Source organism: Phacochoerus africanus, chromosome 7 (assembly GCF_016906955.1).
Source record: "Phacochoerus africanus isolate WHEZ1 chromosome 7, ROS_Pafr_v1, whole genome shotgun sequence".
NCBI classification, from domain to species: Eukaryota; Metazoa; Chordata; class Mammalia; order Artiodactyla; family Suidae; genus Phacochoerus; species Phacochoerus africanus.
This window is the reverse complement of record NC_062550.1, coordinates 19711813-19738985: the sequence shown is the minus strand read 5'-3', so window position 1 is coordinate 19738985 and position 27173 is coordinate 19711813. Positions and strand designations below refer to the sequence as shown.

Genomic DNA, 27173 nt, shown 5'->3' with positions numbered 1-27173 from the left:
CCCGGCAGAGGGACTCCTGCTGCTCAGTAGGGGGAACAGGCTCAGGTCCAAAGACAGACATTTCCAGTGTGATTGAACTATGTGCGTTTGACTGGAGCCTTTTTTGTGTGTGTGGTTGTTTTTATAGGGATTTCCTTAAAAACAAATAGACTGAGAGGTAATCGTCACACAGAGATGGTTTTCTTTTTATAAAAACTTAATAATAGTTAAAAAAAGTTAAAATCCAGACCCTCCCAATAAAATTAAAAAAAAAAAAGAAAAAAAGAAAACCAAACCACTCCAGTTAAGTTATGGCTTCAAAGTTATTATATACCTAAGATATGCTGACCAAACCACCACCCACAACCGTGCTTCTAGACGTCGTTAAATACTACACTCAGGTTAAATACCAGGTTCAGCTCGGCCGTTCCCTTTACTAAAGAAGCCCCTGAAGTGGATGCAAGTCTCACATCTTCCCTCCACCGAGATCAGATAATCCAGTAAAAGACCCATGCAGATGCCTCCCTCCCGCCCCAGACTCCCTCCCTGCTCCTTGTCCCCTCCCTTCCCTTCCCCACCCTAAACCCACCACCACCAAAAATGTACACTGCTGTTTCCAGAATCTGGGATATGAAAGACAGATGTGACATTCCAATCTGAGACCCAAGATCTGGGCTTCAAATTCCTTGGCCCTTCCTTGATGCCCTCAGGCTGGCTCGTTTCCCACGGGGGCTGCGGAGCACAACACCGCAGGCTTCCGCCAAGATTCCTTCCCTGCCCATTCCCCCCGCCCCCCAATCTGGACCCCAAAACCCTCGTCTGCTGCGGACAACTGGGCCAGCTTTGGTTCCGCGGTCTGAAATGGGGAAGGAGGGCCGGGCTGCCACGGCGACGGCGGAGGCACAGCCTGCCCGGGAGGGAGTACCACGGGGGACGAGGGGGTTCTGGAAGGGGGGTAGGGCACTGGGGAAACAGGACGCTGCTCGCTACTGACAGAGGCACCAGCACGCAGACCAGACGGCACGACGACCACACCCCCGACCTGCACATGCACAGAAAGCTCAAGCAGGTTAAGTGCGCACCTACAGACACACACGTACACACACACGTGTAAGGGCGTGGCACAGACCAGGCACAACAGGGACGCACCTCGGCACATGCACACACGGCTGGACAGACGGGCGGCCCGCTCCGCCTCGGCCGGCAGTCCCTCCGGGCGTCCTCGGGGGAGGAGGGGCCGTCCTTCTGGTTCCTCTGGGCCGCCTCGCCGCGCTGCGGTTGGTCCCGGAGGAAAGCTCGCGCTCGGCACCATCGGCCCCGGCCCCGGCCCCGCTCAGCTCCTCCCGGGCCCTCCCCGGCCGCCGCCGTTCCGCGCCAGGCTACTTGCCAGATGCGCCGGGCCGGGCGGGACTTCCCACTACAGCCAGTCCGGGTCGTGGCACCGAGGGCTCCACACCATTCGCTCTCAGAGGCTCCATGCCACTAGGAGGTAAATATAAAAGGTGTCCGTGTCTCAAACCCAACGTGGGAGCGAGCGAGTCTCCCGGGCTCTGTCCCTCTTGCGGGCCAGGCGCCTGGCCACAGAGGGCTGGGCAGAAACGAGAGGTAGGCCTCCATTGTTGCTCCACACGGCAGCTCGGCTGCAGCTCCCGCTGCCCGGGCGGCGTGTCGGGAGGGGCGGCTAGATCTTCACGTCCTCCTGCACGCTGAGCTGGGACAGGGTCTTCTTGATGCGCAGCGCAGTGAGGCGGGCCGCGCCGTTGGCGTACCAGCACTCCCGCATCATCTTCCCCATCACCCGCAGCGCCTGCACAGAGACCCGCATCAGCTGAGCCTGCCCCACGGACGCCTCTCTGGTCCCCAGACTCCTCCTCAGGCGTGTCCCCCCCAGCCCCCGCCCCCCCTTCGCCTTCCTTCTGACCCCAGGGAAAGGCCTGCGAGCTTCCCTCTGCCCTGGGCTCTCTCTTCCTCAAGGGACAGGGTGTGCGGGCGCACGGAGAAAGCCTGGGGAGGGGGCCTCTGCCGGCACAGCCGCCGGCCATCCCCCATCGTCTGGCCGAGCTTGAGAAATACCTGCAAAAGCCTGTGATCTGAAAATCATTTCTGGAAGGTTTGAGCGTCCATATTTACGACTGTTTACTAATTTTTTTTTTTTTTTGCTTCACCTGCAGCACGTGGAAGTTCCAGGCCCAGGTATCGAATCCACGCCACAGTAGCGACTCAAAGCCACAGCAGTGACAACACCAGATCCTTAACCCACTGAACCATAGAGAAACTCTAAATGTTTCTTTAAAAGAAGTATATGAGAAGTTCCCGCTGTGGTGCAATGGGATTGGAGGCCTCTTGGGAGTGCTGGGACACAGGTTTGATTCCCTGGCCCGGTGTAGTGGGTTAAGGATCTGGCGTTGCCCCAGCTGTCAGCTTAGGTTTTAGGTTGCAACTGTAGCCCAGATCTGATCCCTGGCCTTGGAACTCCATATGCCTCAGGAGGCCAAAAAAAGGGGAAAAAAAAAAAGAAAGAAAAAAAGAAGCAGCAGCAGCATATGAGGAGTTCTGATTATGGCTCAGCAGGTTAAGAACCTGACATAGTCTATGAGGATGCAGGTTCAGTTCCTGGCCTTGCTCAGTGGGTTAAGGATCCGGCGTTACTTCAAGCTGCATCGTAGGTCACAGATGCAGCTCTGATCCAGTGTTGCTGTGGCTGTGGCTGCGGCACAGGCCTCAGCTGCAGCTTTGATTCAGCCCCTAGCCTAGGAACTTCTATATGTCACGTGTGCAGCCGTTAAAAACAAAAAAAGTATCATGTGAACCAGGCACAGTGGGACGTTCCCAGGCACACACACGCAGTGGCTGTGAGCCCGTGTTCACATGCAGAGACGGCCGGGGGAGCAGGAGGAGCCCCTGAAAGGCAGTCTCCTCAGAGGCATGATGGCCTTGAGGACACAGGCAACCACTGGGGGCAGCCAAGGTCACCTGTGGACCCCTCCTGGTTTCTGAGGGCTATGGAGTCAGCCGTCAGCGACCGCGGCTTCAGGCCAGTGTTTTCCAGATTCTTTTTAGCAGTGGGACCCGTTGTCCTAAGCAGAGTCCCAACGTACAAACCGAGCTGACTGTGGAGGGAGTGGGGCGGGGTAGCTAGAGACCAGCTCTTTCAGTTTCCCTTACCCTCTGAAGCAAATAAACCCTGAGGCTTCCAAGGAACACTTTGGAAACTGCTGCTCTATTGTGCAAAGAGAAGGCATCACTAACATGTGAGCTAAGTTAATTCCGTCTTCAACGCAGACCTGCCCTCTAGTGGTCACACGCCTCAAGCCTGGTCATGAGCGAAGAGGAGGCCCACGTGCACAAACCCTGTGCCCCCAAAGACTCCAGAACCCAAACTCCATGTTTATTAGGAAGTTAAATCAGATATCTGTCTTCATTTCTATTACATCCACCGAATGCTGTCCCTTCCCTCCCCACTTCGTCTGCCACTGTGCCCAGATACAAATTCTCCACATCGTCCTGGCTTTGAGTTTTTTTGTTTTATGGGCTTTTTGTTTGCTTGTTTGTTTTTTCTTTTTAGGGCTACACCTGCAACATATGGAAGTTCCCAGTCTAGGGGTCAAGTGGGAGCTGCAGCTGTCGGCCTACGCCACAGACACAGCAAGGGAGGGGCCGAGCTGCATCTGTGACCTACGCCACAGCTCATGGCAATGCCAGATACTTAACCCACTGAGCGAGGCCAGAGATCAAACCCACATCCTCATGGATGCAGGCTGGACTCATTTCCACCGAGCCACAAGGGCAACTCCCAGCTTTGAGTTTTTAGAAAGGCCCCTTCCTCACTGAGGAACGCCCTTCTCAGCGAGTCCCACCCTCATTCTACACCCCTTGTGGATGCCTCTTCTCAACTCCCCTGAGAGCTCGGCCCACCCCTGTGGCTCCAGAGCCATTTTTCCAGTTGGACAGGTCTAACAACTCCCACTCAAGTCTTTGTTTTGTCCCTATCTGTGTCCTGGGACCAAGCCTTTTTCTTCTTCCAGGTTGTTGATTCCAAAGAGGAGCTGGGACAAGGGGCTGCGGCCCCTCGGGGCTTAGTGTGTAACATAGCAGCGCGGAGTAACGTATAATAAATGACACGCTCAGGGGGAAGCCCTGGGGTTGGCGCTGGGAAACACTTTCCCAAAATGGAGAAATTAGGCAGGTGGAAAAGGGGCAGGAGAGGGGACCCTCTTACCTCATAACTCTGCCACCAGTTGGGGATGTTGGGACGCAGCTTCTGGTCACATACGACCTTCCGCATCTCCTCGATGGAAGGGTCAGAGGGCACTAGGTCATAATATGGCAGCTGATATTCTTCATGGACTCCTGGACATGGGAGAAAAGAAAATATCCACCAGCGTTATCAGAAGGAAGAGCTTACTCACCGGCCAGTGGCAACGCCCACACTGTGACCTGTAAAGACCAATTCCCACGAAGAGGACCTCGGGCTCCTTGGAGGGCTTGGTCACCTCCAGGTATGGGACAGGAGATACACACGGTTAGCCAGGAACATCTTTTTCATACCAAAAAGCAAGGACGCTACCAAAGATACTGAAGTCACGTCAAAAGATATACCCACTTGAAAAACTCCCAACTGGCCAAAGGTGAGAACGTTTAAGCAAAAGTAAGACTTATGACTTGACCGGAAACAAATATTTTAAATCCCCTGTTCATGATGACACTAAAAACAAACAAACAAATGAACCAAGACCCCCCTACCCCCACCCCCCACAGTCGTCTCTGTAGGATGAAAGAGAATAAACTCATTATTTTGAAAAATGGTAAAGAAACAGAAAGAACCAAGTATTGTTCCTGCCTTTCCTACTCAAACTATACATCTTGGTAACCGAATAGACAATTTGGGAAAGTTTCTCCTTAAAGAAGAAATCTTTAAAAAAAAAAAAAAGAAAAAGGAAAAAAAAGGAAAAGAGATGAACTTTGACAGAATCTGAATATTGGTATTTTTCAACCTCTAATGAATTTAGATTTGGACAATGATCAAAGATGGCTATTAATATCACAAAAAAAGAGAGAACCAGCATTATATGTGCCTTTTATTTTTTTATTTTTATTTATTTATTTATTTTTTTGTCTCTTTGCTATTTCTTGGGCCGCTCCCTCGGCATATGGAGGTTCCCAGGCTAGGGGTCGAATCGGAGCTGTAGCCACCAGCCTACGCCAGAGCCACAGCAACGCGGGATCCGAGCCTCGTCTGTAACCTACACCACAGCTCACGGCAACGCCGGATCCTTAACCCACTGAGCAAGGGCAGGGACCGAACCCGTAACCTCATGGTTCCTAGTCGGATTCGTTAACTACTGCGCCATGACGGGAACTCCCATATGTGCCTTTTAACAGAAGGATTTGAGGGGAAATGATTCTAGTCTTTTTTTTTTTTTTTGGCCACACTGACATCATAGGTGGAAAAAAGCAGCACACACAAGTTCCTGGACGAGGGATCAGATCTGTGCGATAGCAGTGACCTGAGCCACAGGTATGACAATGTCGAATCCCTAACCCACTGAGAACTCCTGATTCTAGTCTTTAAATGTAACTCGCATAGGAAATTCACAGAAACAGTCAAATATGTGAATTCTATGAAGAGGCAATCAGGAAAATCTAGATACAAAAACCTTACAGGACAAAAGATCTGGATTCTCTGATTTTAAAAACACAGAAGAAAAAAAAAAAAGAAAAACGGAGAGGAGTTCCCGTCGTGGCGCAGTGGTTAACGAATCCGACTAGGAACCATGAGGTTGCGGGTTCGGTCCCTGCCCTTGCTCAGTGGGTTAATGATCCGGCGTTGCCGTGAGCTGTGGTGTAGGTTGCAGATGCGACTCGGATCCCGTGTTGCTGTGGCTCTGGCGTAGGCCGGTGGCTACAGCTCCGATTCGACCCCTAGCCTGGGAACCTCCATATGCCGCGGGAGCGGCCCAAGAAATAGCAACAACAACAACAACAACAAAAGACAAAAGAAAAAAAAAACACAAAACGGAGGGGCACTTGTAGATTAAAGAGACTTCAGAGGGCATCGATCAACTGCAGTGGCTGGGCGTTATTTGAACCCTGATTTTTTTTTTTAGGGTCACACCTTCAGCTTGTGGAAGTTCCTGGGCTAGGGGTCGAATCAGAGCTGCAGCTTTCGGCCTACACCACAGCCAGAGGAAGGCAGGATCCAAGTCGCATCTGCAACCTATGCCGAAGCTCATGGCAACGCTGGATCTTTAACTCATTGAGCGAGGCCAGGGATCAAACCCAAATCCTCACAGATACTAGTCAGGTTCTTAACCCGCTGAGCCACAACAGGAACTCCTGAAACCTTATTTAACAAACTGCTACTTAAAAAAATTAGGAGACAATTGGGAAAAATCTCAATATTGGCTAATGATAAATGATATTAAAAATTACTATCCACTTTTTAAAGTGTGATAATCGTACTACATTTTTTAAATCCTTATCTCTACAGCTACAAACTGAAATATTTTCCATAATAAAAATTTTAAAGATCAAATGTAACTTTCTCATGCCTTTTTCCAGAAGAAATTCTACTGTCCTGGGCTGATGGGACAGAATTTTTTTGTCTTTTTGTCTTTTCTAGGGCCACACCCGCGGAACATGGAGGCTCCCAGGCCAGGGGTCCAACTGGAGCTGCAGCTGCTGGCCCAAACCACAGCCACAGCAACGCAGGATCCGAGCTGTGTCCGCAACCCACACCACAGCCCACGGCAACGTTGGATCCCCAACCCACTGAGCGAGGCCAGGGCTCGAACCTGCAACCCCATGGTTCCTAGTCGAATTTGTCAACCACTGAGCCACAAGGGGAACTCCAAGGGACAGAGTTTTAAATAGAGTCTGACTTGGTAATTATCTGAGGAGCAGTAAATTTAAACTCTAGCCTTAGCTCACCAGAGTCTGAATCCTAGGTTACTAGCCGTGTGACTTTGGACAAATTACCTAATCTCTCTGTGACTCTTTCTTTTCATCTGCAAAGTGATGGCAATAATAGTGCCCGCTGGGTCAGGCTGAAGTGAAGACGAAATGAGCTTATGCTGAGCAAGTGGTGGACAAATGTCAGCGCTGTTATTACATACTTAGCCCCAATTTCTGGATGGTCTAGGGAAAGGAAAAAAAAATTTTTGTCTTGGCCACATCCCTGGCAGGCAGACGCTCCCAGGCCAGGGATTGAACCTGCATCACAGCAGGAACAATGCTGAGCCCTTAACCACGAGGCCGCCAGAGCACTCCGAGAAAGAAAAATTTACCCGGTCCACAATTTAAAACCTGTGTGACCAGATTTACCTTGACTGTTTAATCTGCGTATCATGACCAAAAAGGGGTACAATTCCATGAATAATCCCTGGGTGCCTCCTCCATGCCTCGGATCTTACCAAACACGTCATGGGCGGAAAAAGGCAGTACTACAGGGAAGGGCTCTGCTGGAACACTCATCGTTCTTTCTAATCAATCAAATTCCATTTAATTCACTTCCACTGGCCTGCAATAGAAATGGCTGAGGGCAGGGGTCTAGTGGATCTCAGACTGGATCCCATGGCAGAATCCTTGGAAGTCACCGTTAACATTCTGATGCACTAAGCTGATGATAAAACTGTTTTCAGCTAAGTCTGCTACTACCTTTCACTAGGGTCTGACATGACGGAATGGTTGTAAATACCAAAGATTTAAGAAAAAAATTCCCGAAGAAAAAACTCACTGTGGGAAAATTCTACGCTTGAGCAGTTTTCCTTCCACCACGTAAGAAATCATCACTATTATTTTGCCAATGAAACCTCACGTTCCCCAGGGACATGGCTCAAGAGCCCGTGTGTCAGAAAACCCTGCCTCCTGTGTGAAGGCAGCCCTGCATGAGTCTTGTGCTATTCCTGCCCAAGGCTCTCCCAACCTCCACAGACCAATAAAGGCAATATGTCAAAAAAAAAAAAAAAAAAAAGGCCAGGTGAGCCTCTGAAACAGTCACCATAACATAAAACCCGATTCAATAAGCTGGTCCAAAGAGCAAACACGCCCTTGGTCCCGTAGCCCCAAGGTCCCCTCCCTCCTCTTTGTTGAGAGTCCCGAGTGTGACGGGCTCTGGCCCAGGCATCCGATGGGTTGTGAGAAGGAAGGTGGCAGTCAAACACCAGCCCCCTCAGGTGGTCCTGGGAAGCAGGAGCAAGAGAAGGCAAGAGGAAAGGTACCTCCAGAGTTGCATCTTCGGGCAATCTCCCAATACACGAGCCCGAGGGCATAGATGTCCGCACACTTGAAGGAGTCGAAGTGCTTCATGTTGATGGTTTCATCAAGTACTTCGGGGGCCATGTATCTGCAACAGCAAAGGACACGTGATCATCACGGCTAATGACCACTTCTCTCCTGACTCAAAGTACCGATTCAGGGGCCCCCTGAAGGTGGGAGAGCACCACCCCAAGACTGATGGGGTCTTGTCACTGCAAACTCCCATGTTTTGGATTCGAATCCAAATACCTTGGCGTAGGTTTGGTGACACTAGGCTATTCTTATTTCTACCTCTTTTTTTAAAAAGTGATTTTTATTTTTTCCATTGCAGTTGATTTACAGTGTTCTGTCAATTTCAGCAAAGTGACCCAGTCTCTCTCTCTCTCTCTCACACACACACACACACACACACACACACATTCTTTTTCTCAGATCATCCTCCATCATGTCCCATCATCTACCCCTTTTTTAACCATCAAGATTTATTTTAAGTGTGTTTCCATTTCCTGGAAAAGGTACGTGTATGTGGGTCACAGAGCAGGAACAGTACATATCTGGTTGCTACTGGGGTTGTGGGCTTTACTGAATGTAGCCAGTGATGCGTTGAGCGTTGAGCTTAAAATCTATCTGAACTTCTTTTGTTATTTTATCTGTGTCGATAACCGAAAATTAATTCTAGGTGGTCATCAAAGTCCCCCTCAGTTAGTTCATTATTACTACTTGGGCCACTCCCCCCTCCCCCCCCCACACACTTGGAAGTCTGGGTAGCTGCCTCAAAAGGAAGAGGAAAGAGCAGCAGCGCAATTTACTGACACTCTCTGAGACTTAGCAGAAATGAGACCTCCTCTTCCAGCCCATGGAAAGTTCTCTTTCCATCTTCTGAATGGAGCGGGAAGAAGGCCCATAACCTTTAAGGGAGGCCCTCATTTCCACCCTGGCAAACCTGCTCTATAAACCCCAGCAAACACCCTCCCTGCCGCCTGGAGGGTCCTGCCGGGCCACCACTGCAACCCTTCCCCTGTCCCCTAGCCAAGCCTGGGGCCGCTGCCCCTTCCAAGTCTTGCTCCAGGTTCTCTTTCTCCACTGCATCCCCTGCCCAACTCGCACACAGGTCTATGGAGCTATGCTCCTGGCACTCGCATCTGCTCCATGCAACCCATGTGGCTTTCCAGGTGGAGGGGGCAGGTGTTCAACTCAACTGCCAGCTGTCTGAGAGCAAGAACCGCACCCACTCCTCCTGCGCTGATCGGCGAGGGTGCTCGTGGGCTACTGAGGACGAGAGCTGAGCAGGGGCGGCGGCCAGGGCCTTCCTACCGTTTGGTTCCCACCCTTTGGTTAGGGGCAATGTCAATGGTGTCAGTGACGGCATCGTGACGGACGGCCAGGCCCAGGTCTGCGATGGCGCACATGCCATTCTTCTTCACCAGGATGTTCTTTGACTTTAAGTCTCGATGAGCAATTCCAGGCTTCCCTGGCAGAAGGAAGAAAAAAAGGTGTGTGTGTGTGGGGGGGGGGCGATCTTTAAAGAAAGGCAGTATAAGCAGTAAAAGCATAGCCTCTGCAGCCGGATGGTGTGGGTTCGAGTCCTAGCTTTGCCTCCCACTAACCCAGTAACCCTGGAAATGCAACTTAACCCATCGATACATTGAGCTTCTCATCCATAAAATGAGACTAAACACCAGTACTCACTTCACGGGCATGTTATGAAGAGTAAATGCACCAGCGCAGGTGAGTCGAGAGCTTGGCAGGGCAGGGCCCCTGGCCACCGTCACCACATCAACACCACCCCTGCTCGCCTTCCGTGAACGGACACGCCCCGGGGAAGGACTGCTGAGGGTTTCAGGGAAAAGCTGCTGTGCTGGCCAGGCTCTCAGACCAAAGAGGCCACTATCACTGCAGAACTAGGGACGGGGTCAAACTTTCACGCCTGGTCATCCGCCAGGGCAGGCGAGAGCTGCTGCTGGTCAACCAGGCACCAGGGAGCCACGTGCCACTGTGCCAAGAGTGCTCCCAAAGAGCCGCCTCTGTCGACAAGCAGGGACACCCAAGGTCCTTCTCCTCCCGGAGGACCGTCCTAGGTTAGCAGAGCCCGGAGTCCAACCCACCGAGCGGTCCCGACAGTGAGCGTGTGGGCTCACGAGAGCGCTGCTCAGAGTGGCAGTCCGCCTGGCCTCCTCGGTCCCCTCCCTTCCCTGTGACCGGTGGGTGTCTGAGATGACCACACGGTCAATGCCAGCTCCCCAACCGACAACCACACCAGGCCCAGCCTGCGGGGACAACCACCATGTCCGATGTGGAGGCCCTGAGAGAGATCTGAAGGCAGGGGCACCTTTTGTTCTCACTGGAGGGAACTTCCCACCCCTCTCGCTTGGGCTAGACCCCAGCTCCTGAGGCCCAAGTCCCGCTTCCGAGCAGAGAGGGGCTCTGGGAGCTGGTGGGGGGACAGGCCTCGGCGGGGCCACTGACCTTGGGTGCCCACGATCTCCATGTGCAGGTGTGCCAGCCCGCTCGCGGCAGACAGGGCCAACTTGATCATCCCCTCGATGGTCACCGTGTACCGGTTAAGGTAGTCAAACAGGGAGCCGTGCTCGTGGTAGTCCGAGACGAGCCACAGCTGTGTCCACGTGCCATTATCTGCAGAGAACCACAGAGGAATTCCAGAACAGGCACGACGACCCGCAAAAAGGTGCGATGCCAACCTGCTAGAGCCCTGAATTCCCGCTCCTGGCTCCCATGTCTCCTGAGGCCCCACTGTGCTGTCTCATCCGCGGTCGCCTTGGGCTTTAGGCTCCAGGAAGGACAGGGGGATGGCCTTTCCTTCTCAGACCTGCTCCTTTACTTCTTGAAGGTGGCTGGAGGATGCTGAACCACGCTTCTTTATCACACCAAGTTTGCAATGGGAGGCATTCCCAAGAGGGAGCACGGGCTTAGAGAAAGTGACAGAATCACCTGTTTCCTTTGCAACACTGCTTCTGATTCCGACAAGACCTGCTCAGCCACACCACGGCTGGCTGCATCCACCCCGGCCAGGGAGGAAGGCTTGGCGGGCCCTCCTCTGTGCTCCAGCACAGCGCCCCCCGCCCAAAGCACCAGGCTCACTTGTGGCCTGGAAGTGCCTTGCTCCTTCCAGGCAGTGAGCTCTCCGTGGAGGAGGAAAGAGTCCTTTGTGCACTGCTGTGTTCCAGGCCGCACATGCACAAAGAGCACGCTTCCCAGTCCTCCAGAGGATCTCCGCCTCTTACCCTCAGAAGGCAACAGCACACACTGCACACGCGGGGCAGGGCGGGGTGCAGGGTCGGGTGGGAAGGAGGGGCGGGAGGAAGGGAGGGAGAAGACAGAAACCCCAGGGCTGGTAAGCTAATGAGCCCGTGCTGCTGTCCATAAGAAGACCGGACACAGGACTGAGCTGTCGCAAATTCCAGGTCGGCCCGGTCCCAGGACACTCTACTGCATCTATCATGTTAAAAAGGCGACAAGAAGGAGGCCGATCTTCCTCCTCCCCTGGCCCTCCTGTGGGGTTCAACGGCCAGCGCCTGCTCCTACGAGCTGCCAGAATCAATACAGGGAGTGGCTCCTGGCAAAGCACCAAGTGAATTCTCTGATTACGCGAATGAAGGGTCCACTGAACACGCCCTTTCCGCTCGGCCTGCCTCTGACGTCTCGAGGACCCTGTCCATCAGTCAAAACAGAAGCCGGCTCTTGATCTTTTAAAATATACGTAAGATTTAAATTCACCGTCAAAAGGTGAGGCTGTTTTGAAAACGAACAGCTTCCCCTTCCTCCCTGGTGTGAGTCTAAGACTGTTCAGCTTTGGGGCAGCTGAGGCCACTACAACCCCCCACAGCAATGCAAGGAATGAGCAGCCCGCTGTTGTTTTAGGAAGGAAAGACACACACTTAGCATCTTTCGTAGTCTTTGTCGACGCGGAATTCTAAAAATCGCTGGACCATGCAGCAAGCTACGTCCTGACTGCCGGAGACACTCTTCAAAAATGGAAAGGGCATCTCCCCACGGCCCCTCTGGTTCAGGGGCACTACCCCCCACATGTGTTCGGCCCCCTCTTCCTGGGTGCTACGAGGGCGGGGACTGGGTCTGTTTCTTACGTGTGATGATCCCAGGACCAAACGGCAGGCCGTGAGCATTACTGAATCAGTGAATGAAATTTCAATTACTACCCGTTACGTCAGGATAAAGTACAATTCTCTCAAAAAGGCCCCTTTTAGGAGTTCCCGTTGTGGTGCAGTGGTTAACGAATCCGACTAGGAACCATGAGGTTGCGGGTTCGGTCCCTGCCCTTGCTCAGTGGGTTAACGATCCGGCGTTGCTGTGAGCTATGGTGTAGGTTGCAGACGCGGCTCGGATCCCGAGTTGCTGTGGTTCTGGCGTAGGCCGGTGGCTACAGCTCCGATTCGACCCCTAGCCTGGGAACCTCCCATATGCCTCGGGAGCGGCCCAAGAAATAGCAACAACAAAAAGACAAAAAAAAAAAAGGCCCCTTTTAGCAGTTCCCTCGAGGCTCAGTGGGTTAAGGATTAGGAGTTGTCACTGCTGTGGCTCTGGTTACAGCCGTGGTTTGGGTTCAATCCCTGGCCTGGGAACTTTTGCATGCTGCAGGTGCAGTCAGAAAAAAAAAGTGGGGGGGGGGCCTTTTTTAACCTGACTCTGCCACCTCTCCACCCATGTCTTTGGCTCGCTCATTCTAATCGACCTGCAGGTTCCCAAAGGTCCCTCGTCTCTGCACAGGTGTCTGGAGTGCTCTTCTCACCGGTTTTTCTTTCTGACCAACTCCTGCAATCTTCAACTCAATCAAGCTCAAGTGTGACCTCCATGGCTTCCATCTCACCCCCAATCTGTGCCCAGCAGAACAGTTGTTGTTTGATTACTTCCTACAATCAAGCGTTAGTTTACTGAACTCTGCCAGTCAGCGAGGTCCTTAAAAATGAGCTCACCAGAGAGACTCCAAAAAGAAGCAAAATCAGCAGAGCGAGGGAGGAGGCACTAAGGAACCTCAGGTACAAGCCGACCAAAAGCTGAGCCTGGAGACCTCGGGGAGCCCTTGGTGGGAGGCAGGCATGGCCCCGCTGCGCCAGCTCCACGGCCATCATGGGGAAGATGCTGCGCTGTCACCGAGCACGGACCGCGTGCTGTACTCGGACTGTCCTCTCCTGGAGGGGGCTGAGGCCACACCTCTTCGTTCCAGTTATTTTCAAGGCAAATTTACTGGAGCCCCTGGAGGGACTACCCTGAGGGTGGGCGTGGGAGTCTCAGAGATGGGAAGGTAAACAGGTAGGATAAGGGTTTATCTTATTTATCGGCTTAGTAACTGCTCATTTACTTGCTTAATAACCTGGGTTTCTTTCTTTCTTTCTTTTTTTAATGGCCACACCCACAGCACATGGAAGTTCCTGGGCCAGGGACTGAATGTGAGCCACAGCTGTGACCTGAGCTGTTGCACAGACAATGCCGTAACTTAACTCCCTGTGCCACAGCGGGAACTCCAATAACCTGGGTTTCTATATAAGGTTGTCACAGAAGAAGTTTGAAAACCATTGCCTTATCTGGGTTCTTCTTCTATGGGTAATAACTCCGAAGGCAAAGAGAAGAGTGCTGTCCCACAGCGCCCCCAGTCGCCCCTCCAGCTGGGACCATTGCTGGCCTTGGGACGCTGTGTACCCAAACCCAGCCTGTTACCTTTGTTGTCGGCAGCAATGAAGCCAAGGATGTTTTCATGGCGCAGCATGACCGTCTGGTATATCTCTGCTTCCCGGAACCAAGACCGCTCTTCGCGAGAGGAGAATATTTTCACAGCCACGTCGCCACCCCTCCAGCGGCCACGCCACACTTCTCCAAAGCGGCCCTTGCCAATAATCTCCTGCAAAACGATGGTTCGGGCCACTGTGCGCTGGACAAAAAGGGGTAACCCTATGGACCAGAGAATGGAAAGAAAGATGACACTGTGTGTCTGCTGAACTCCGCAACCCCCTCTCTCAGCACCACTCTGGAAGAGCCCTCACCCCATTCCACACTTGGCCTCTGACCATGGAGGGCTGTGGCGGCCCCTGCACCGTCCGGCTAATCCACAGAGGGCTAAGCTGGGCAGCACTGCGAGTAAGTGAACACGGAAGGGGAAATGCATGCAACTCGCTGTTCCTCCTCTAGGCAAGTTCTCCTGGTAGGTACGGTGGAGAGATCTGAATATAAATGTCGGACCGATTTAGCAACTCTCCAGCCAGCCTCTTGGGGGCCAATCCACCCAGGGCTGCTGTCTGTGGAAGAGGAACGTGGGGGATTGAAGGCTGGGAGCCACCTCCTGGCCGTTCCAGTCACTAGCCACAAGAGGGCAGTGCTGCGCGGCCCATGGCAAAGCCCACGGTGGTCAGGGCCTGCCCACCTCTCTCCAGAGAGCTCCAAGCTCTGCTCTGGTGGGCACTCCAGATGCAGAACCGGGTGGGAACTACCCGTGCTTGTTCCAAGATTAACTTTACTGTCTTTAAAGGACTCGTTTGTTGGCCTCATTTGACTCACGCAGTGTCTCCCTGGCCAGCCAATCACCCCACCACGACTGTGACCTGTCTCCTTCTCTCTGACCAAATGAACAAATGTGTTATTAGCTCCGAAGTTGCTTGCTGTATGCCACCGTGCATGAGGCACTATGCTAAGGGTTTGCATAAGTTATTTCATTTCCTCACAACCACCTAAAGGGTAGGTATTGTTATCCTCCCCATTGTACGAAGGAAAAAAACTAAGGTGCCAGGGGGAGGGTTAAGTCATTCATTCACACAAGCCATAAACTGCAGGGCGGGGAGTCAGGTCCAGGCCTGACTCCCAGCTTTACGATTTTAACCGCGGCAGCATACCACCCCGAGTGTTTCCCAGTGCGGCCCTCTCCTCCTCATGCCCTGGACGCCTGACCTAGTTCTGGTCTTTCGGTCTCTCTGCCTCCCATCCCATGGGCTCCCACCCTGCCCTCCCTAGAGGGGGCTGGTAAATGAGTGAACCCCCCACTACACCACTGCCAGAACTGCTTCTGCACGAAGACACGGGCACTGATTTTCTCACACGGAGGCCTGGTAGATGCCTCCAGCTCCCTAGGTAAAGCAGGACCCCCAGTGCTTCCACCCGGGCAGCCTGCTCCTGCTCTGGCGTGGGCACAACACGCGGGCCTCTTGTCGCTCCCTAAACACTCGGTGAACGTTTTCATGCCTTTTGTCCTTCTGCCCAAGGGTTCTTCCTTGGTTTGGAATGTTCCCTGCCCTTTCCGCTCTCAAGACTTCTAACGAAGTCTTCGAGACCCCTTTCGCCACAACCTCCTCTGAGGCCCTTCCCCTCTCTGCCCGGCTCTTCTGTCCAACGCTGGCTCTTTCTCTTCTCGCCTACCCTGGGTCGTCCAGAGGGCATTCACCACGCACTTGCTCGTGCAAACTAAAAGTCCCACAAGCGGTGAGGACTGATTTAAGTCCACAGAATGCAAACTCCCAACATCTTGGAAGCTCTGCATATTCTGAATTCAGAATGAACTAAACTACCCAGAGAGAAAAAGTCTTGAATAGTTTTACTCCAAATGACCAGGTAACTGCCCTGGACCTCTCCTAGACTCAGCTAATCCTGATCTTAAAAAAGACTCTGAAAAACCCAAGCTACCCTCCTCCAGCAGCAGCAAATCAACTCACTGTGTCAGTCAGTTCTAACCACTGCCCTACCCTCTTTCAGCAAAGAACAAGCCATATATTTTCTCTTGTCCTAAAAATATGCAGCTTTTAAATATATCCATCATTTTGGCACTCTCTACTGCAGAGCTTAATAAAGGCAAAACCACGGAAATTCAGGAGATGTCAGGCCCCAAAGTATTCCTGCGCTCAAGGAGGGGTGTCTGGCCCTGACTGGTGGCGTAAGTTCCCTACAGAAGGGTCTCGTCATGTGGCGAGAAAACACACATAAACACACAACCCTCACAAGTCCCATCCTGCATGTTTCAGTTAGGAGGACAACAGCGACCTGGGCAGACGACGTTTCCTACGGGAACGGAATCTCACTGTCACAAAAATAATTGTTTATCTTCAAAAAAGACTCTTTAGCTAGCTGGGCTCTAACCTGAAACCGGAAGAACCCAGCCCCCTTCATCCAAAGGTCGAGTCTCAAGAGAGGGCCACCTAAGAAAGGCTCGCTTACCAAGAAGAAGCCCGGAAGCAGTGCTCTCGCCCTGCTGGAAGCCCCCGCTGCCTTTATTTTAACTGCCACCAAAACCCCTTGGGCAACCGGTACAAGTCAATGATTCACCCAGCCTGGCTTTCTCGGCTTTACTCGGTGTCCTTAAACTCCCCTTGCGGTTGCTCGCAGATCAATGATTAGCTGCCACCACCTCACAGGAACCCGGCACACTCCTGTTTCTCAAAAGGGGCCCTAAAGCTGAGCACTCCGCTGCTCAGGTGGAACCAGGCGCATTTTAATAGCTGTACGGCTCTAAGACCTGAAGAGCGGCAGGGACTCCGGAATGGAGAGGCTTGCACCTGACCTTTGGAATTCCAGAGAGTGAACGATTTTCCGTGAACCCACTCTCTTCTCTTATTCCGTGTCAGACTCCGAAAGTGGGGGAACTATGACACCAAAAGGCCAGCCTTCTTCTGGAAGGCTCCATCCTGCTGGCAGGCAGTGATGAAGGGTAACGACAGACTCGAGCGAGGCCTGAAGCCGCGTGTACCTGAGCCCGACCCCGACGTGGAGAGGTCGTAGACGAGGTCCTGGAGCGTCTTGTCCTTGGAGAGACACATCTCACACGAGGGGTCCTCCATGTCCAGCCTCTGGCGGTTGTGATAGACTCGCTGATGGTAGTTAATGACAAGGAAGACGATGATGATGATGAGAAACAGGAGGAACACTGGGCCAGCAATAATGCCCACCAGCTCCACGGGGCCCCACATGGAGGGGTGCTCAGGCTCCTTGAGGTGACCTGGGGCAGGTGAGAGAGGAGAGGGAAAGAAGAGAGTGAAGACGAGGGAACGCTGCGGCCTCCTCTACCCCGGATCCCCCCCACCTCCTCTCTGCGTTCACAGTGCCCTTGACCCCGCTGGTCGTACGGGGCGAGTCTGTCTGCCTGGGCGCTCTCAGATGCCGGCCGCTCCCGTCAGGGCACCCTCTGCGGGTCAGGCCCACCACCCGCTCTGTCCTTTCAGTGTTTCTCAGTGCCCTTCTGGCCTCCGCGCCCCAGGCCCCCGCCAGGTCCTGCTCCTCTGCCTGCCATCTCGCGCCTGCTCCTCCGTCTCCCAGTGACACCTCCTAAACGGCGGTGCCTGGTACTCCTCAGCCTTGGTCACTGTCCTTTCCAGCTCTAGTCCCCCTGCCAGTCTGCCGCCACCATCATACCAGAAGCTCCCTTCACGTGGCCGAGGGGCCGCCTCCTCTGGGATCAGCCCCAGACCCTCCCGCGGGGACCCCTGCCTGGCTCTCCCACGCCTGGCCTGCTGCCCGGGGCGGCTCGGCCACTGCCCAAGACGCAGCTTGCACCCCTGCGCCTCACTCGACAATCCGACTCCCCCATCCTCGCATCTACAAACTGGACTGGGAGGAATCCCAGCCCGTGTCACCTCTGGGCGCATCCCAAGGGCACCTTTACCTATCAGCAAACAGAGGGAAGGGGGCGGAATAGAGAAGGACGAAACGAGGGGGAGCCCTACCTCCATGGCGCGCCAATAGTCCAACAAGGGTGTCCACTCACCGCTGGGCACCCTCAGGTCGATCTTGTTGCAGAAGTCGGTGTAGCAGCAGTGCGTGTTGCGCAGGTCCTCAGAGCTCAGGCAGTAGAAGGGCTTCCCAGCGGGGACCAGCTCCACCTTGGGGATGCAGGTGCGCACATGGTGCTCCATCCCGTCCAGGTTGAAAATGGAAACCATGCAGGCCCCATCCGTCTCACACGTGTAGTTGGCCTGGAGGCAGCTGGTGCAGGCACAGAGCAGAGCTGCGGCAAAGTGGGGAGGGGACACTGACATCACCGCGAGCTCTCATCCCAGGTGCTCTCCCGACTTAGACGACAACCTCCTAGCCGGCCTGAGGCTCCAAAGTGTGGCGCTTGGGAGTTCCCGTCCTGGTGCAGCAGAAATGAATCCAACTAATATCCATGAGGATGTGGGCTCAATCCCTGTGCTCGCTCAGTGGGTTAAGGGTCCGGGGTTGCCGTGGCTGTGGTGTAGGCTGGCAGCTGTAGCTCGGATTTGACCCCAGCCTGGGAACCTTCATACGCTGCGGGTGCAGCCCTAATAAAGCAAAACAAAAACAAAACAAAAAAGCAAAATGCAGCACTTTTAAGAGAGATGGTGCCAGAATGATGATATCATCAACGGGGGCCTACCCTTTCCACCTGTTTATTCAGCTCTCAACCAAGGCTTTCTGGGCGCCATCATTTTCCTCTTAGGGTTCTAGTTTATGCCTACGAGAAACAGAGAAACTGCCTTTTTATCTCTGCTTTGGACTTAGACTTAATTTTTTTTTTTTTTTGGTCTTTTTAAGGCCGCACCCACGGCATACGGAAGTTCCCAAGCCAGGGGTCGAATCGGAGCTGTAGTCATCAGCCTACGCCATAGCCACAGCTCACAGCAGCACCAGAACCTTAATCCACTGGGCGAGCCCAGGGATCAAACCCATGTTCTCATGGATACCAGTCAGGTTCATTACCGCTGAGCCACATTGGGAACTCCAAGACTTAGACTTAATTTTTTAAAAAGTGTTTTATGGGAGTTCCCAGTGTGGCTCAGTGGAAACGAATCTGACTAGTGTCCATCAGGACACAGGTTCGATCCCCGGCTTTGCTCAGTGGATTAAGGACCCAGCATTGCTGTGAGCTGTGCTGTAGGTTGCAACTCGGCTTGGATCCTGCATTGCTGTGGTTGTGGTGTAGGCCAGTGGCTACAGCTCCAAGGGGACCCCCAGGCTGGGAACCTCCATGTGCTGTGGGTGCGGCCCCTAAAATGGGGAAAAAATAACGTTTTGTGGCTAGGAAAGAGGTTTTCCTTTAGATGTAGATGTCTGAGGGTCAGAGGAAGGCACCTTCCCTTTGGAGACTGGAGGACCCCACCTCCCATGCTCTATCCACCACCCAGGGTTCCCTAGAGCCATCATCAACCCCATCTCCTTTCTCTGCACCGGGAACGCCCACAGCTTCCTGAATGCAGTGTGAGTGCTCTTACACATGGTTTTGCTGCAATGCTTTTTTTCCTGGCTAATTCTTACAAGTTCTTTAAAATCTGGCTTCAACGTCACTTCCTTTGGAAGCTTCTCCCGACTAGTGCAACATCCTCCCCTCCCTTTAGTCCCCAGCACGTGCCCTTCTCAAGAGGGGCACAAGGAACGCCGGCCAAAGAAGAAAATACCAGTGCCCGCCTCCTAAAGTCATGGTGAGGATTAAATGAGTTAATGCAGAAAAAGTGCTCAATAAATGTCACTCAGCTCTGAAAGGCCCCTGGATATCATTTTTTCTTCTCCCCGGGGGCCGCTACCGCCGCATATGGAGGTTCCCAGGCTAGGGGTCGAACTGGAGCTGTAGCCAGAGCCACAGCAACGCCAGATCCGAGCTACCTCTTCGACCCACACCACAGCTCACAACAACGCCAGATCCTTACCCCACTGAGCGAGGCCAGGGATCGAACCTGCATCCTCATGATTGCTGGTCAGATTCATTAACCACTGAACCACGACAGGAACTTCCAGATTATCACTTTCAAAAGTGTAATATACATATTTTTTCAAATCGGTAGTGCACTCAATCAGCTCTGGGACTAATGAGTATGACTGGGTGTGTTTATCCCTAAGTGTGCCCTGTTGACAGGAAATTACTGTAAATGAATTTGGTGCCTCTGAAAGCCAGTTGGGCAGCCCTGGAATCTGCGATCCTTTATTTATCCATCTAACAAGAATAGCACAGACAGCAGCAGTCAGTTCTCCCCAGCACTGTCTCCCAGAAGCCTAACCTAGCCCTGACCCCTTGGGATGGGCAGGGGGCGGCTCGAGCCCCTGGGACACTGAGGTTGGGACTCGCCCATCAGGGGTGCGGGTGGCAGGGCCCACCCGAGTCCCCCACTGGACACGAAGTGAATACTTTCTGGATAACAAGAGGGAACATATTCAAACTATGGCCCCCGGAGAAGAGGCATTTATGACCAGTCCTGTGAAAAACTAGCTTGTTGTAACTCACCCCTTTCGGCTGTAAACAGTCTATCTTTGTCTCTTCCTCCAAAACACTGGAGGGCATCTCTTGGCTTTTCAAATCCCAAAACTGATTCCCAGTATCTCAGGGTCCAAGCGCTCCTTCCCCAGGCTTTCTATAAATGACACGGTCCTTGCCAGCCCCAGCAGGGAAGCAAGGGAGGGCGGGCACGGACAGGTAAGCGGGCAGTGTGGATCTTCACGGCCTGGCCTGTGGGATTGTTTTTCGTGGCGTTTGATCAGAGCCCTTTCTTCTGGGAGAAATTCCAAAACACGCCGCTACCTGCTGAAGGGCTTGGGTCGTGTTATATTTTCAAGGCACGAAGTTTAAAGCAGGCATCCTTTAGATGAGGACGCCAATCGTAAAAGGAATTTTAAAAGTAAATTTAATCCTAAACTTCAATTCCGACCCTTTTAGATGCAAGAGAGACCACGGACCCTCCTGGTTCTCCCCCAGTCCCCTTGTTTGCCCCCTCCCGGATTCCTTTGCTGACGCTAATTTACCTCGGAGGCCCTCAGAACCCTCCACCCAGACCTCCTGGTGCACCGCACGCTGCCGTCCTGCCTGCGCATCCGCGAAGCCCATTCCTCTCCCGGAGTCGGAGTCGGTGGGGACATTCAGGCACAAAAGGGGTCCCCGCAATGCACGCACCCTGCCGTCCAGGGACAAGAACAGCCTGGGGCTATTTTGGGAAGTGAGGAGGGAAAGCGGCCGCCTCCCCAGCCTCCCGGAGGGCTATTCTGAGCACAGTGGGACTCTCGGGCCAGACCCGCGGCCGCCTCTGGAAAAGACGCTCCCTCCTGGGTCGGTCCGTCAGCAGCAGGCGAAGCAGAGCCTCTGCTTCCAGACGCTTACTCTCCTTTCCCCGGTTCACGGCCTCTTTCACAGTGATTCATTCCGGAGAACGAGCACACCCACACGTGGCTCATTATTTTTGGGAAGTACTTAAACAATCTTGGTGTAAGACAGGAAAGAACAAAAGTGGTGAAATCTATGCTAGACGGGACGAAGAACGGAACTGGGAGCAGGGCCATGTGGCTTTGTGATAAGGGGCTGGGCAAGTCCCTGAATCTCTCCGGGCCGGGGCCGCCCAACCAGAAAATACCATTTCTGTGACAGAGACGGCATGAAGATTAGCCCACAGCTGCTGAGGGCTGCGGGTCCTCCCAGAAAGCTGCTGCCTGCACACATCTGCGCACATCTACGCGCTGACGGAGTGAGCGAGGGGTCTGAAAACGAGGCGACTCTGAGATCCCCGTCACCGCGGCCCACACCCGCCAGGGGTTTCAGTTACCATCACCAGCGCCACGGCAGGGGATCCGGGCAGGCACAGGTCACACAGACCCAAGGCTCAAATACCAGCTCTCGAATTAGTCACATGACCTTGAGCAAGTTAGTAAGCACCCAGCACCCCAGTCTCCTAGTCGGGAAGGCGGGACTGTTATTCACTTCACAGAACTACGTGGGAATCACACGAAATAGTGTATTTTCAAAGTGCTTAGCAAATAGATGCTCAGTGAATTTTACTCCCTCCTCCCCGCGCAAAACTCAAGTAAACACATCCGTGAACAATGTGTCTCTTAACCACGAACTAGGAAGCGCCAAGTTGCAGCATGACCGCAGCAAGGACCTGCCGTTTGGGTCTCAGCTCTGCCAGTAACTAGTTGCGTGGTTTGGGGCAAGTCACTTAACCTTCCTGAACCGCATTTTCCTCACGATTACCCAGAAAGGAGGGGCTCCACCAGACGACCTCCAAAATCCTCCAGCTGGAATCTGAGGCTAGTTTGTTTTTAAATTCACACAATTTGGACCACTGATCCAACCCTGGGAAGTTCTGCTTTAATTTCATACACCTTCCCGTGAACTTTAAAGACAGACCAGTCTTTGAAAAGATTTTTTATATTCGTTTCCATTATGGTTTAGCACAGGGTACTGACTATAGTTCCCTGTACTATACAGTAGGAGCTCGTGGCTTTATCCACCCTGCATATAACAGCTTACATCTGCTAACCCCAACCTCCCCATCCCTCGCTCCTCCACCCCCTCTCCCCTTGGTGGCAACCACATGTCTCTTCTCTATAAAAGACAGACTAGTATTTAAATTGTCTTCTGTTAATATTCATTTTTCACTGAAACAAAGCAAGTGATAATAAAATTAGAAAAACATCTGAATTTACTCAAACTTTACTAGTACACTAAACCCCAAACCTAATTTTGATTTCTTTGGAAAGCTAAATCTCGATTAATGATAACAGCTCTTCATCATCTGTTTCCTAGTGACTCATCAGGTTAAATCAGCCTACACACGCACACGCGTGTACGTAAATAATACACACCTAAAAAACTCTCCGTGTTCCATGACCAAAGAGCTACGTAGTAGAAACGACACAATTAGATAAAGCAATCATGGAGGAGTAACAAAACCCATCTACACAAAAGCAGGTTAAAAGCGGTCAGAATGAAATTCCCCCTGGCACAGCACTTCGTTACCAACAAGGTAGTCAAGCCGAAACTAAAGACCTCTTGGCAGGATCTGAACACGGTTTCAAACTATGATTGGAAGGTGGTCTGTGGCAGGATGTCAAAGGCAATCTGATTTGTGAGCGAGGCTGTGTGGGGAGGAAAGCCGGCAAAGTCCCAACCCGGGCAGACTGTGCAGCTGCACGTCACAGAGGCACCAGCCGCTGGGTCTGAGCAAAGACGGCCCCAGCACAGGCCAGGCCCAGGGTCAGGGGCTCCCTCTCCTACCCATGGCACACTCTGGGAGGACACTCAGCCAGGCTGCTGCTCACTGGAAATTCCCAAGAAGCACCATACGGGGCTAAACTCACAGCCACTCAGCCCACATCACCAGGGACGGGGTGTGGGAGAGGGCAGGGCGGGGGCACCGACCTCGAAAGATAAGAGGCACGCTGCAAACATCCACTTATCTGTCCTGGGAGATGAAGGTCCACCAGGGTTTTTAAAGCTACAGCACCTGTGATTTTAGCTTCAATGCTCCTTTGGGATGGTAAGTTTCATTTTAGCTTCAAAGCTCCTGTTTAAGGGACACTAATCCTGCCTCTTCCAAGCTTCACTGGGCAACCTTCTAGTCCTATAGAATCAGATTCGGTGCCCAAATCCACCTGTGCCACCCATACTCTTCATGATGCTACAACTTGATCATACACTGCCTCTGAGCACTCATCCTTCCAGATGACAGCATCCATCAGATGGACCAAACTGATAAGAAGCGCCTACTACAAGGCTGGCAGCTACAGCTCCGATTAGACCCCTAGCCTGGGAACCTCCATATGCCGTGGGAGCGGCCCAAGAAATGGCAAAAAGACAAAAAAAAAAAAAAAGCCTACTACAACACACGATTATTTAAATCATTCTTTCTTGGACCTTATCCAAACTCCCTACAGCTTCCTTAGGAGAGAACAAAGACCACAACTACACAACTCTGTGATCCTCAAGAGCCAAGATGATCTGGGGGGCGGGGATGGAGAAAAAGAACAAAGCTGGAGGGATCACATTTCCTGGTTTCAAAACTTACTGCAAAGTTACAGTTATCAAAACAGTGTGGTACTGACTTAAGTACAGACTATAAATCAATGGAATAGAATTAAGACTCTAGAAATAAATCACACATCATCAACAACAAGAGTGTCTAAAACATTTTGGGGGCGGAAAGACTAGTCTCTGGCAAATCCACATGCAAAAGAATGAAGTCAGACCTTTACATCACACCACCGGTAAAAATTAAAATAAGTCAAAGGTCCAAATAGAAGAGCTAAAATTTATATGCTAAAACTTAAAAATTTTTTATTTTTATTTATCTATCTGTCTGCCTATTAATTTTTAGGGCTGCAACTATGGCACATGAAAGTTCCTAGGCTAGGGATCAAATTGGAGCTGCAGCCGCCAGCCGACACCACAGCAATGCCGGATCTGAGCCATATCTGTGACCTACTCTGTAGCCTGTGGCAACACTGGATCCTTAACCCACTGAGCAAGGCGAGGGATGGAACCGACATCCTCACAGAGACTACATCAGTTCTTAAGCCACCAAGCCACAGCGGGAACAGCAAAACTTCTAAAACTTTTAAAATGAAAATATGGTTAAATCTTCATGACACTGGATATGGCAATGGCCTCCCAGATATCATTACACCCAAAACACAAGCAACAAAAGAAAGACAAATGGATTGGCCTTCCTCAGAATCAAAACCTTTGGCGCCTCAAACGACAACATCAAGAGAGTGAAAAGAGAAACTCAAGAATGGGGGGAGTTCCCGTCGTGGCGCAGTGGTTAACGAATCCGACTAGGAACCATGAGGTGGTGGGTTCGGTCCCTGCCCTTGCTCAGTGGGTTAACGATCCGGCGTTGCCGTGAGCTGTGGTGTAGGTTGCAGACGAGGCTCGGATCCCGCGTTGCTGTGGCTCTGGCGTAGGCCGGTGGCTCCAGCTCCGATTTGACCCCTAGCCTGGGAACCTCCATATGCCTCGGGAGGGGCCCAAGAAATAGCAACAACAACAACAAAAAAAAAGACAAAAGACATAAAAAAAAAAGAAACTCAAGAATGGGAGAAAATATTTGTGAATCATGTGTCTCATAATGAACTTGTATCCAAAATATGTAAAGAACTCTTAAAACTCAACAAAAAATAATTCGTAAATGGGCACAGGACTGGAAGAGACTTTCCTCCAAAGACAGACAGGTAACTGACGAGTTCATGGAAAGATGTGCAACATCATCTCAAACACAAATGCATTTCACATTCAAACCTAAACCAAAACCACAATGAGATACCACTTCAAACCCGCCAGGATGGCCATAAGAAAGTGTGAGGGCAGGCGCAGAGGAAACCGAAACCCTCACACACTGCCAGGAGGATCACAAAACAGTGCAGCTGCTGTGGAAAATGGTGTGATGGTGCCTCAGTGAGTCCACACTGAATTTCCAGATAACTCAGCAATACCACTCCTAGACAGATAGCCGCAAGATTAAAAACAAGTGTTCTCACAAAAACTGGTACATGAAATGGTCCTAACAGCACTATTCACAACAGTCAAAAGGTGGAAACACCTGGAAGCCCCCGAAACGAAGAATGGATAAACAAAATGTGGTATATTCACATGATGGAGTACTATTCAGCTATAAAAAGGAATAAACTACTGAAAACATGTTAATGCAAGAAGCCACATACTGTATGATTCCACTTATATTAAATAGGCAGGAAGCGTATGAGTGGTTGCTAGGGGCTGGGGCGAGGGGAAGATGGGGAATACAGCTTAACTAGCAGGTTACTGTGATTCCTTCAGGGTAATGAAAGAGTTCTGGAACCAGGCAGTGGTGACGGGCTGCACAACCTTATGAGGGTACTTAAGCCCACTCAATTTTATACTTTAAAATGGTTAGAAACAGGACGTGCTCTGCTACAGACGGTTTTTTACTGCAATTTAAAGAATACCATAAACCTCTGTAAAATATGTATAATATAATCTCAACGACAAAACCAAAACACCAACAATCCAACACAGTGCATCCAAAATAAATAAATAAATAAATAAATAAATAAATAAATAAATAAATAAATAAATAAAAATGGAGGAACAGTGAGTGTGGTTCCAACTGTGCTTCTTCCCGAGTCCCGAGGCCCTCAGAGATGCCCCAGGAGCCTCTGAACTCCTCCAGGGAACCAGTGTCCTCTTCCTCTTCAGTTTCTTACTGTGTCTAGCACAGTGCCCGGCAAGCAGCCCTGTGCTTAATAAATCTCACTCAACAGAGCTCAGCCTCGTACTCTGAGAGGGAAGTGGGGCTCTGCTTTTAACTGTTTTACATACGTTTCTACATTTTCATTTTAAAAAAGGTTCCACTGCTTTCAAAAGACAAAAAGAAAAAAGCTGTTAGTAACCACTGGTCTCGACAACTGCCAAAATGTTTATGAACCCCTGCCTCGGGTTAAAAGCTGAGGTGTCTGGCACTAAACCATCACATGGCAGAGAGAGGTAAAGCTTGTGTCCCGGGGAGGGGAGAAGGCTTCGGGGAGGCTTCGAGACTGGCACTGGCAGGCAGAAGAGTCCTGCTGCACTAAAATAAAGCCATCAGATGCTATTGGTAACAAAGACTCAAGTTACCTTTCCACCTTTTCACAATCATCAAAATCAGATTGTAAAAAATATGCCCACACAAAACAAAACAAAAACTCTCAAGTACCCAAGAATCATAATAAAGTCAAATTTTACTTGTGTAGTTGGTGATACATAACCCCCCCCCCCCCCCCCCAGAGTGTACTGGTCAAAAGCACTTATGAAAAAAAACCATACACAACTGACTTAGTAAAGGAAGCTATTTGTATGAGGAGGAAGAAAAGCCGCACAGACTTAACAATAAGACATTTGATAAGCTTGGTATTTAATTCCAATCTGGGAAAAGGTCTCGGAGTGGGGTTTGCATAAGAGAAAGGTGTTTGAAAAGCCAGCGCCACACTGTATCTATTCTACAAACTGCCTTTCTGACATTCTACTCAGAGACAAACCCAACCCCAGAGAGCTGTTGAAACAAGTTCACCCTTAAGCCTCAGGTCTAGAGAATGAAAGCTTTGTTCTCGCTCAAAAGAGACGTTTGATGTTTATGCTAAGGAGACCTGTCATTGCGACTTAATTTATGGCTGACTGTAAATGCCTGAGTATCTAGCAAGGGCCCACCTGCTGCCCAGGACAATGTCAAGGTAAAAGTGGAAGGAGTGGCATCATTCTG

General features: G+C 51.5%; 1 protein-coding gene across 2 annotated transcripts in view; it reads right to left on the bottom strand.

Annotated features, from left to right (window-relative positions):
• Positions 1-1660: 1660 nt before the first annotated feature.
• ACVR1B (activin A receptor type 1B) overlaps positions 1661-27173 on the bottom strand; it is a 34302-nt gene continuing 8789 nt past the window's right edge. For both annotated transcript variants that reach the window (XM_047786666.1, XM_047786667.1), the window contains exons 2-9: positions 17948-18187; positions 16934-17182; positions 13927-14157; positions 10702-10869; positions 9550-9706; positions 8199-8323; positions 4199-4329; positions 1661-1786 (exon numbers count right to left, since the gene is read on the bottom strand). In XM_047786666.1, coding sequence (XP_047642622.1) covers positions 1661-1786; positions 4199-4329; positions 8199-8323; positions 9550-9706; positions 10702-10869; positions 13927-14157; positions 16934-17182; positions 17948-18187 — 1427 coding nt within the window. The remainder of the gene's footprint in view (positions 1787-4198; positions 4330-8198; positions 8324-9549; positions 9707-10701; positions 10870-13926; positions 14158-16933; positions 17183-17947; positions 18188-27173) is intronic.